The following is a 12,260-nucleotide window of genomic DNA, read 5'->3' as shown; positions in this document are numbered from 1 at the left end:
ATGGGGAGCAGGGAGGGGTCCTATCCCTGATCTTTGTGGAGGCCCATCCTTCTCTCCCACCAGAGTCCCTGTGGCACCTGTCAGGGATTGCCTTGGGGCCGGCCCAGGGAGCTGTGTCACTTTCTCCCATTTCTGTTAATGTGGGTCTGATGAGAGGATGGAGACACTCCTCTGCAGCTTCCTCTCCTTGTCTATCCTCCTCCTCCTCCTCCTCTGTGCCCTCCCTTCCTCTCTGTTCCCTGCCTCCTACTCCCTTCTTTCCCCCTCTGCAGCCCCATCACCCCTAACCTCCCTGCCATGTGCTCCTGGGCTCCTGGGGTGTGCCTTTCCTTTTTCTCTCTACTCTTCTTCCTCTCTTGCTTACTTCTTTCCTCTTGCTCCTCCTCCCCCTCCTTTTTCCTCAAATATTTGCCATCAGCCCCCTCTCCTCTCTTCTTGAGGAACCTGTCAAGTCCACTCATTCTGAGGAGCACAATCCAGCCAGAGGCCGGCTCTGCAGGGTGTCCACCTTCAGATCTCACCTCCTCCCCCGCTCCACCCCACTGGTTGAACCCAACTCCAACATATAAAACAAAAACAGTTGCTTTGTTTGAAGTGGGGGTGAGGACGTTGATCCTGACTGTCTAGTTCTACACAGGTTGCGTAGTTAGTGCCATTGTGGGGAGGGGTTGCACAGGAGGGGACAGGGACCCGCCACCCCTAAAACCAGTGAGAATGGGAAAGAAGGCCAGGAGAAGCAGATACTGGGCCATGTGGCCCAGGATGTCCCTGGTGCTGTGAGTCCCTGAGGCAGGGGTGTGGGGGGGTGCCTGAGGTAGGAGGGCATTAGGATGGAAGACAGTGGTGACAGCACAGCCAGTAGGTGGGGTGGGCAGGCTCTGTCCCACCATGGCCTCTGACAGCCCTGGCTGGAGCTGCACTTGGTGGAGGCCGTAGAATCCAGCCCTTGGGTTCCAAAGGGTACTTCTGCAGGCACAAAGGTGGGCGGCTCAGCCCGGCTGGATCTTGGCACCCGGAGTCACTAGCTGGCACTGTAGTCTTGAACAGGATCTTCTTGGGTCAGGTCCCTGGTTCCATTCCTATTGTGTTCATCATCACTGTGGTCACGTCTCCACCGTTGGTAGTGACTTAGATTTTGGCTGGCCTCTGTGTGACAGCTGGGGCCTTATTTAGCTGACCAGATGCCCTGGGTGGTAGATTGCGTATGAAGTTTAAGGGATTATTGATACTTTTGACCAAGAGCAGTGATTTAGGAATAATTTCTTGGGCTTCCCGGTGCTTTTGGTGGCCAGAGCGTCCCCACAAGTGCTTTGGGAACCAAGCCTTTCAAAGCCAGAAACACCATGTCCCCCAGCTGGTTCCCATGGATCATTATGATGATGATAACAAAGGACGGTTCTCATGCACACTCCCTAGTCCTGCATCCAAGTGGTTATGCCAAGAGTAGAGAACCCTGGAAGCATCAGCAAGCCAGCCTTCCATTCTCATTCCTCACCTTGGCCACTGAGCTCCCAGGTGTCCCACATCTGTTTAGGGTGGAATGGCCAACACTTGCCCCCGTTGCCAGATGTCTTCCTAACATGCACCAGCGGTAGACTTCACTAATCAATTACAGTTCTCTTCCCTACAAACCCAGACAAAGGCTTATGAGCTTTTTGGAGCTGGCACTTGGATTCCTGTTCTGATCTATGACATTCATTCATTGATTCATCCTTTCCTGCATCTAGTAAAGCATTTACTAAGCTTATGTTATGAGCCAGACACTGCCCAATGCAAGGAAAAGAAGCCACGATCCCTGCCTTGTCAAGAGGAGCTCCGAGTATAGTAGACAGATATGCGAATGGCTTATGACTACATAATGCCTCAAGCTGGATTGCAGAGCTAGGAGTCTCCTCTCCAGGAGCCCTGGGGAGATAGGACCTAAGTGTTGGTGGTGTGAGAAGGGGACAAGGTTCTTTTTTTGCTGCTTGGGATTCAGCCAACATCTTCTCATGTACCATGTGCTTGTTTAATGCTGCCAGTGGTGGGTGGCAGGGCCGTGGAGTATTTGATCTCATTCAAGTCATAGGACAAAGCTCGGCCAGAGAGCTGGCTCTGGTGGCCTGGCCTTACCAGCACCTTCTCTTCCACAGGAACAGGGACTGAAGGCCAATAACTCCAAAGAGTTAAGCATGTGCTTCACAGAGGTGAGTGAAGGGCAGAGTGGGGGGTGGGTGCAAGGGCCAGAAGGGGGGTGTTTCCCAGGGGAGTCTCGGACTTGGAGCCCCTCGATCCCGTTGCGTGGGCCTGACTAGTTGAGCTTCTGACCCACCTGGACCTGGGTGGGCACTCACTGTGCTGAGCATCCAGGGCAGCAGCCAGCACCCTCGGCCGTCTCCTTGGGTGAGACACAAGCAGCCGCTCTGAGCAGAGGCCATCCCCAGCCTTCCTGACTCTTTATGACAAGTGTCCTGAGCACCTGCTCTATGCTGGTTTTGCGATGTTGAAGAGGTAGCGAGATGGGAAAAGACACAGTCCCTTCCTAGAAGGAGGCCCAACACAGGAGCGTCTCTTTGGCCACATCTGTAGTGTGTGTGTAGGTATTTATATATGTATAAAAAGGAAAGGAAGCGTAAGCTGCTAGAGGAGGAGGGAACTCAGACACAGATGTGCAAGGAACAGAGGGATTCAAAGAAATTTAGGAACAGGAAGGACAGAGTTTCTCCCGCCTCTCCTCTCCTCTCAAGAAGCAGGTACTTGTGGACCCTGGGAACTTCTTGAGATCGAAGTACCATGGCCCTCCTCTCTGCTCTGTGTCCGTAGGCCCTCGTACTCACCTGGCAGCATCAGCCCATTTTCCTGGGCACTGCTGCTTTGGCTCCCGCAGCCCAGGGCCCAGCTCAGCTCCACAGAAGCCCGCTCCCTCTGCCGGCGAGCACAGAGCAGGGTCCCTTGGGGGGACGGGGAAGGCAGGGGCTTGAGGACTCAACTTCTTGAGTCCTTTTCTTTGTCTGATCCCGGGCCTGCTGACTCACTTGGTTTTCTGTCTTTTGTTGTGTTCTTTGCTTCTGTTTCCCCTTACGCCGCGGCTGCAGCTCACGACCAATATCATCCCAGGGAGTAAAAAGGTGATTAAACCTAACTCAGGCCCCTGCAGAGCCAGACCTTCGGCTGCCTTGACCGCTGTCTCCTTCCTGATGCTGAAGCTGGCCTTGTAGGCTCTGGAAACCATGTTGGGAGATTTCCGGAAACTACACAGATGAGAACACCCGCCTGGCAAAATGGAAACACACACAGACACACACACACACCTTGCAAAAAAAATTTTTTCCCCACCTTGTCTCTGAACCTGTCTCCTCCCAGGTTTCTTCTCTGGAGAAGTTTTTCTAAACCAAACAGACAAGCAGGCGGGCAGCCTGAGAGCTGGCCCACAGATCCCTCGGCAAGGGGAACCCAGCGCTGAGGATGGGTGCCAAGGGTCTAGACGTGCCCTTCACTTTCTCCTGGTGTTTTCCTCTCTGGATCCTGCTGACATAAGAGACCAAGATGACACCCCTGCAGCCCAAGGGACTTGTGGCTGTGTTGATGCGAACTGGGGGCAGGGTGACTGCCCTTCTCAAGCTTACCCACTCCAGGGACCTGTGGGGGGCTTGGCAGAGGGTGTCAGGTAGCAGGGCAGGGAGGCTGGCTGCTGGGGGTCCAGCTGGGTACCTCAGCACCCCCACTTGGCTTCAAGGATGGAGTTTATTTCACCCTCTCTGTCTGTGGGTCGTGTGGGTCTGCATCTGACCTGGGAACCCCCAGCGATGCCTGTGGAGGGTGTGGCACTGGGTTCCCTGACTGTGGCCTCGAGGGGGTGCTGGGGCCGGTTCCAGGGGGCTCCGGAGCTCATTCCCTTGGGTGGAGGGAGCAAAGCTTGGGCACCAGCTCAAGGCTGCTGCTTCCTCTTTGGTGGCAGGAATTTTGAAATCAAAGAGAAATGATCCTTTGTTGGCTCTTCTGGTTTCTTATGGGTCCATTTGGTGGGTCTCTCCCCCGCCCCCCGGGGAAAGGGGTCTCTGAGAGGGGCAGAGAAGAGCATGGTGGGATGCCTGGCGGCACCACGCTCTGGTGGCTGCAGCTTCTCTCCTCCTCTCGGCTCCCTGTTCCTCTTTCCCACGTTCTCTCCTCATTTCCCAGATGAACACCAACTGTATGTACATAACACGACTCCTTTCTCAACATATATGTATATACACATCCATATACATATATAGTGTGGTTCCCCCTTTTTTCCTTTTTTTAAGAGACAAAACTATCGAAATAATACCCCCAACAGATGAGCGAAAATGTATTATTGTAAAGTTTATTTTTTTTAATAATGTTGTCTATAATGGGAAAAAAAGGAGATTGACTCCCTGTGTCTCTGCCTCTGTCGGGCTGACTGGGCTGTGGAGGGGGGTTTCTGATCCGTATTCATACGTAGCCAAGGCTCCAATAAACATACTAGGAAGCAGTTTGCCTTCTGCCTCACTCCCGGTGTGACTTATCCCCATATTTTGTTGGCCCAGTGCTTACCTGGGCTCGTGGTGGGCCCTGGGGGGAATGTGTGCACGCGTGTCTACATCGTCCTGTGTCTTTGGTGTGGGTGATGGAGCTCCTTTAGGAGATGGTTTCCACTTGGTGGATCTCTGCATCCTGGCTGTGCTGAACCTGCCAGGCCTGTCCTCTCCTGCCTCACCTTACCAATCAGTGCCAAGGCCTGTTGGTCCCAGCCTTGAAAAGCAAGCAAGCAGCAGTGGGGATGGAAGGGTGGGAGACAACTTGACCTTGATGCTCGGGTCTGTTTTGGTTTTAAGGCTACCTGGGTGGTCCCGTTTAGTGGCCCTGTTGGTGTTACGTAGAGGAAGGTGGTATCTTCCCACTGGGACTCCTGGTTAATTTAAGGTATGTGACTCTGAAGGCAAGGACCTGGCCTTCTGGGTCCCACCAGAGAAGGAAGATGACTGTGGTCCATGCCTTCTTCTCTTTTTCTCCGTTTACCACCCAGGCTCCACCTGGACACTCCTGGAGAGATTCTCCTTGGAGAAGACTGGGACGATGCTTACTGGCTGAGTGTGTGTGTGTGTGTGTGTGTGTGTGTGTTCACATGCGTGTATGAGTGTGTGCACATGGTGAGAGGGGAGGGAGACTGCCACGTGGGGGATGTTCCCACTGTCAGGACCGCACATGATCCCATCTTGTCGCCATTGGGAGATGAGATGCTGTTTTTCAGTCTCCCAATTCTGGATCCTCCCCCCAATGGCTCTTGTGTCCAGTTGCAGAAACATTGGCCACATTGGCCCATGGGCGTGATTAGTGTGGTGTCCAGGTTCTAGCCCATGCACGGAGTTGACAGTGGGCCAGCCAGTCCTCTTCCCCAGCCACCACTGGCCTTACTCTGGGCTGAGGTGGCGGTTGAGTTTACTTGGGAATCCATGTTGTTTCTGGTTTTGTTTTGTTTTAAAGATTTTATTTATTTATTCATGAGAGACAGAGAGAGGCAGAGACATAGGCAGAGGGAGAAAAGCAGGCTCCCTGCAAGGAGCCCGATGTAAGACTCAATCCCAGGACCGAATCACCCTGAGCCGGAGGCAGATGCTCAATCACTGAGCCACCCAGGCATCCCAATCCATGTTCTTTGTGAACAGGGAAGACTGGCTAACTAAAAGGCTTTGGGCGGAAAAGACTCACAGAAACAGTGGAAGGTGGGGGCACCAGGGAAGGCCAGGGCAGGAACCAAAGGACATCTGAAGGGACAGAAGGCGCGATCTACAGGGTCAGCATGCAGCTGCCTCTGAGATGACGGACCACCAACTGTTGTCCAACTGGCTGTACTGGGGCCTTGTGCCCACCTCCTGCCATACTTTGGTGGGAGAGGAGAATATGTCATGTCTGACATTCCTAAGTGATAGAAGCCCTTAGCTTGTGTAATGGAGAGAAAATTTCCCAAAAGGAAATGGAGGCGCCAGCTTTACTCTTTCTTAAAACCTCTCCTTGTCCAGATATCACATAGCTGAAATTTTACTGTTAAATATTCATTCCTTTGGTTGAGATGATTCCTGTTCTCTGCAATCCTCTCCAAATATATAAGTAAAACTGGGAAGAATAAAATATTACTACCTTAATGCTAATTAGTTTAATGGTTTGAAGGAATCTTAGTAACATTAAGACATTTGGGCTTAGACCTTGAGATTCAGTTTGGGGAGCAGTTAAGTAAAGAGGATCGGGAACAAAATCAGAAGATTGGTAAGGGCTCCAGAGATAGAGCTGAACTTATTTTAGAGTTCTCCTGGGGAGAGTCAGCTGCATGAGGCAGGGGCTCACTGTGCCTTTACCCCATCAGCACAGTCTGTACAATGTGCTTTCTATGCCACTAGCCCCTTGGGGATTCCTGATCTGGGGCATGCATCTATCTGCAACTAGGCCTCAATACCTTGTCAAGACAATGACCGCATAGGAATGCTTTCCTCCTCCCTGCGGAAGCTTCTAGCCTGGGACAGTTTTGCTCAGCCAAGAACCAAGAGACATCTGCTTCCTGCCTGGCTCAATGCCCTGCTGCCCTCCTCTAACTGACATAGCTAGGACCACTCAGACTGCGCTGAAGGCCCAGTGGAGACCTGTGATGGCAGTGGATCCCAGAAAGCCAGTTCAGGATCACAGAGGACTCCACATCAAGTGAGCTGTGCCCTGGTCCTGAGCTGACCTTGGTGGTGGGCTGCAGAGCTGAACTTCTACCTTGTTCTGAGACCAGACGCAGGGTCATTATCAGTTCCTTGCATCCCACACCCTACGTTTATGACCTGCTTGCCAGCATAGATTTCTCAGGACTGAGCCCAACTCTGCTCTCTTGAGTCCTTCTAAGACACAAGCCCTGACTCCATCCTCATGCCCTAGCTGGGTCCTACTGTCTCCACAAGACCTTCTTAATGCCAGGCAGCTCCAGGGCTGCCAGGGTGGCCAACTGTCACCTGCGTCTTGGCACCTGTCCATGACTCACCTGCTTACTGAGATGCCCACCCAGGATCCCTGGTTTAGCCTCCCCTATCTGGTTAACTGCTGGTCCTTGGGTTTCCAGGGTCTGATGGTCCACCTGCAGTGGCTTAGCTTCATCCCGAGGGCCTCATGGGGGGGGGTGTGCATGCACATGTGGGTGCGTGTCCCTGTCTCTAGTCGCCAGCCCTGTTCTAGGGTCTCCCTAATGCCTATATGAGACAAAGATTTGCCTTTCCTCATATAAGCACAAAGCCCCAGTGTTGCCTGCCATGGGGGAAATTCCTTGCCAGTCTTTTCTAATTTGTGAAGTGAGTTGAAGCTGGGTCTTCCCTCTCTTGTAGGCTAGGATACCAAGGGATAAAACTGGCCATACCTTCCGTGTTAATACAAGTAAAGTAGTCACAGTCTGTTGCCCATTCTTTTTTTTTTTAAATAAATTAATTTTTTATTGGTGTTCAATTTACCAACATACAGAATAACACCCAGTGCTCATCCCATCAAGTGTCCCCCTCAGTGCCCATCACCCATTCTTTTAAAGTCTCAGTGGGGAGTAGATATTTATCTTTTAGAAATAGATCTAATTTTTATTTATTTATGATAGAGAGAGAGAGAGAGAGAGAGAGAGAGAGGCAGAGACATAGAGGGAGAAGCAGGCTCCATGCACTGGGAGCCCGACGTGGGATTCGATCCCGGGTCTCCAGGATCGCGCCCTGGGCCAAAGGCAGGCGCCAAACCACTGCGCCACCCAGGGATCCCTAGATCTAATTTTTAAAGGAAAAGCTAATGTCATTTGGAGCCAAAACTGGTAAAATATTGATATCATTCTTAGTGGTGGGTTTAAATAGTCTGGTTTCTATCATCCTCTTCAACCCTACATCATCTACACATTTCTCTTAGATGATAATTCAGGTCCTTCTCAGTGCTGAGCCAGCTCTGGAGGGGGAGAGACACAGAGGTCCACATCCAGGGGCTTTTCCTGCTGGGTGTCTGAGCAAGGCAGGGCCGGCCCCATCTGCCCACCTGACCACTTAGAATTTCTAAGTTCAGATGTGTTTTCTAAAAGCCCAGCTATGCTACTTCATCGTTACACTCCTATCTTAAAACAAGCGAGGGAATGGAAAGAGCTTTGAAATCTTCACCAAGATGCGGTTTATAAAATCAGGGTCGTGCAGAGCAGCATCAGTTAATCAGAATGCGATTTGCCACATTTCACTTCTGGAGTGAAGTGCTTTCTTGTGCTCTACCTTCCATAGCAGGGAAAGGGAAGTGAGCATTTTAGGAGGATTTTAATAGCATTACTCAAAACCGAAACGCAACGCGGATATTTAAAAATATGTATGTATAAGATTTAACTAGTGTCTACATAGCTTTCACCATGTGCCAGACACTATTCCGAAACTGCATGAGTATCAGCTCATGCCATTCCCACGGGGATGCAGTGCCATTGGCTCTCTTTCCCCATTCTACAGACTGAAGCATAGACAAGTTACGATCCTGCCCCAGATCGTGCAGAGGGAGGGTGGCTGCCCTCAGACGCAAGCCCAGGTGCGCCGCCTGGTCTGGGCTCAAGCTGCTGTGCCAGGCTGCTGCCCGAGCTGAGCTCCCGCCTCGGTGCCCTGCACTGTGCTGGCCTGATGAAGACTTCCCTGGGGGGCTCCAATGGATCGGCTTCATTGCTGTGTTTTCCTTCCCTGCCCCAGCCTACAGGGCACAAGGTGAGGGAGTTCTGTAAACGCAGTTCATTAAATCCAATACAGTGTGGCCTCAAGACAGGAGAGAAGCGCAAGGAAGATGCTGCTGTGGACGTGGCTCACCCCAGGGTCTTCCTGATGGGGAGCGTTCCACCTCTGGGTGTGCTGGGAGGGGTGTGGACCTTGTGGGGAAACAGCTTTGGCTGGAAGATGGCCTCTTGAGGATGGAGCCTCACCATCTAGGAACCTGCTCATTAGACTCTGAACCTGCTCATTAGACTCTTGCCTTGGGGACACCATGGTGTGGAGGAAAAAGGATACATTGGGGGTCAGGCGGACCTGAGCTTGATTTACAAATCTGTCGCTGATCAGCTGAATGATCATGTCCAGTGTGAGCTTTAGATTTCTCATCGGTAAAATGGAGCAGGCTGTTGCTGCCTCTTGGCAACACTTGTTGAGATGAAATGGCCAAGGGCCTGGCACTCAGTGGGCAGCTGCTCAGCCATGCCCCTCCCTTCACCAGTGGGTGTGCTACCCTGGACCTGCACACATTCTCAGCACCTGTCTGGCCCACCAGTGCTCTTCCTCTTAGCAGCCAGATTCCTTGTGGCAAACGCAGGAAAATGGTAGTCATTAGGCCCCTGGACTGCACTCTTTGAACCACTGTCAAGTGGGGTTGAGAGGGCAGGAGCAGTGGGGAGAGAAAAAAGGGAAACTTGTTATTTGTAAAGAAAAATTGACTTGATTTATGAGTTACTGGGGACAGTGGCTATAGAACAGCCAAATGTCATGCTCTCTGGAGTCCTTTTGATTGGCCACCCCCTCTCCATGCATGATGACAGAGGATGTGCCGCTGCAGTGACATCTCAGCTCAAGGGCACTAGGGCAAATGCATCTCAGGTCATCAGCCCCAAACGGAGACCAGGAAGCATTGATCGGCTGTGGGGCCTGAGGATGATGTCAGCACCCACAGGCAACAGGCTGGCGTGGAGTCCTGGTGGGCGCAAGGCAAGAGCAGAGCGACTTAGCGACCATGGGTTCTTGGGAACAACCTGTGGGGATGGAGCCCCAGGCTCCTCTTTTGAGATGAATTCTGAATTACCTTCATGCTTTCTGAGCAGAACTGGCTCACCTCTGTGATTTTCCTATAGAAACAAGGCTGGCAATGAGGCGTGAGTCTGGGCATGTTCAAGCTCACAGGCTCTCTTCAAGAAATATAAGGGTACACTTGGGTGTCAGGGGACCTGCACTCAGAGTCTGGCTGGCCATCCACCGGTTAAGTCCCTGAACTTCTCTGAGCCTCAGAAAGGTTGCTCTAGATCAGAGATCAGCAAACGTTTTTATGTAAAGGGCCAAATAATAAGTATCATGGCCTTTGTGGGTCATGCCATCTTGGTTGCCAACTACCAACTTGGCCTTTGTAGCTTGAAAGCAGTCCTAGGCAATATGTAAATCACGGGGCCTGACTGTGTTCCAATGAAACTGTATTTACAAAAGCAGACACAGGCTGAACTTGGCCTAGGGGTCGTAGTTTGCGCCCCCCCCCCTTGCTCTAAATAATCTCTGAGACCAAGCTCTCAATCGCCTGCAGGCTGACCACTGAGCTTTAGTGGTTGGGAGTGTTGATGGGTGGTGGGGCTGGAATCATCCTGGGGTCAGAGAAAGAGAGCCAGCAGTCCACCACGGTGACAGGGGAGGTGAAGTTGGTGGTAGAGGGCACCAGAAGGAAGGGCCCCGGGGCTGGGCAGGAGAGAGGAGAGGAAGCAGGTGCCCTGGGGGCTGTGCTCACAGAGCTATGATCTGGAGCATGGGGGCTGCGCTCGTGCTCTGCACAGGAGCTTTGAGTGAGGCGTGCAGATGGATGGGGCTGGGATTCAGCCGCACTCAGCTCACACATCCCTAGGCCCTCCTGGGGCTGTGGAGGGGGCACCGCTTGCTGGTTTGCACGAGGGCTCCTGCACATACTGCAGCAGGGCCTGCGGCCGAGAGCAAGCAGCGAGGCTGCCGTTCCAGGGCTGGGAGGGGAGAAGGGTCACACACGCACATCGAGAAGGTGGGTGTGGCAGCGGGGCCCCTGAGAGCCCCTGCGTGGCTGTTGGCAAGTCACTTAACCTGGTCGGGCTCCCCTTTCCTCATCTACAAAGGGAAGGGTCAGAGGCACTGCTCTCCGAGGTTCCTTTCCGCAAATGGGATTCTGTGATTTTATGACTGCCAGCTATTTCTGAACTCACCAGCCCGGCACAGAATGACTTGGAAGGAGACGGAATTCATCTCTCTTTCAATAAACACCGCCACCCGCTTGGTTGCTCCAATTTTTCACCAAGTGTCTTGTGCAGAGCTTTGGACTGCTGCCGTGGGGCTCATTCTGGGTCTGGCGGATGGTGGCGCCCCTCGTGCTCTCTGCTCCATTTCTTCTTTCAAGGCAGCGTTTCTCAGAGCGTCAACACCTGCCAGGGCCACATGGAGCGATGCCTGCCGTGTCCTGGCCTCCCCACTCAATTCCCCATCTCGACCTGGATGCTGCTCAGCACTCCGAGGTCACGGAGCTGTCTCCACTTGGACCATCCAGGCCCACAGTGACTAATTGTCATCCAGTAGGTCTGCAGGCAGCGTTGGCCCAGCTGCCACGGCTGGCATGATTTGGGGGTGCCCAAACTCATGCAGCCAGAAGAGAGACATCTGGGGGAACCCCCTTCATGATCTTTCCTGGGTGCGTAGTGGATGCCCCTTCTCTCCTTCCTGCCCACCCACATGTAGGAGGTTGACAATTTAAAAGAAAGGCTATAGCTCTCACTCACTACTTCATTTAAAAACCAGAGTCTAGCCTGGCGGGCCAAACAAATCCTTGTGGGATGACACCTCTGGCCCAGCCCATCCTTCACTTTTATCCTCTGTGGAAGATGAAAGGCCTTTTTTTCAGGGGCCTCCGTAACCTGAAATCACTCTTAATTCTCATTGTGTTAGAAAGCCGGGTGGGTGTGAGGCCACAGGACGTGAAGGACTCTAAAAGGCCTGCATCCCCCAAGTTTGTTTGTAGCATTTCGACCTGGAAGCTACTGAAATAACCTTCTCTTCCAATCAAAGAGGTGACTTAATTGGCTCCTGGAGATGGTCCAGAGGGGCCATTTCCTGGTGATGGGGTGACCCCTTGGTAGCCCCTCGAACCTGCCCAAGCCCATGCATCTGTGTCTGGGGCCTGGGCACAACACTGGAGAGGACAGGTCTAGAAAGACCCCCCACCCAATCGGAGGAGTGCTTGTGGGAGCAGCCACAAGTGCTGGGTCTCTGTCATGGGTGGGACGTGGCTGAGCTTGTGCTGTGGCCCTCATTCCTCCATGGGCGTTAGCTGGCAGGGCTTCCTCCATAACCCCTGGCACCTGCCCCTGAGTCTGCTGGGCAAAGGACCCCATGCATCTGGGGAACAATTCAGCCTCGTCCTGGGCATCTCCATGTGGACTCAGCGATCCACAGCTCTGACATGAAATCCCATGGTGTCAGGACAGTGGGGGTGCTGGGGAGACAGGTTCTACCTCCTTCTGAACCGGGATATGGAGTTAAGAGCTGAAGATGGGGGAA

General features: G+C 52.7%; 1 protein-coding gene across 3 annotated transcripts in view; it reads left to right on the top strand.

Moving 5' to 3' along the window:
* The window catches only part of GFRA2 (GDNF family receptor alpha 2), an 84,973-nt gene extending 80,481 nt beyond the window's left edge, over positions 1–4,492 (top strand). For all 3 annotated transcript variants that reach the window (XM_055300604.1, XM_055300603.1, XM_055300602.1), the window contains 2 exons: positions 2,133–2,186; positions 3,075–4,492. In XM_055300604.1, the coding sequence (XP_055156579.1) occupies positions 2,133–2,186; positions 3,075–3,197 (177 nt within the window). In that variant the 3' untranslated portion in view covers positions 3,198–4,492. The remainder of the gene's footprint in view (positions 1–2,132; positions 2,187–3,074) is intronic.
* The last annotated feature ends 7,768 nt before the right edge of the window (positions 4,493–12,260 follow it).

The sequence above is a fragment of the Nyctereutes procyonoides genome, unplaced genomic scaffold (genome assembly GCF_905146905.1).
Source record: "Nyctereutes procyonoides isolate TBG_1078 unplaced genomic scaffold, NYPRO_anot_genome, whole genome shotgun sequence".
In the NCBI taxonomy this organism is placed as follows: domain Eukaryota; kingdom Metazoa; phylum Chordata; class Mammalia; order Carnivora; family Canidae; genus Nyctereutes; species Nyctereutes procyonoides.
This window is presented reverse-complemented; position numbering and strand designations above follow the sequence as displayed.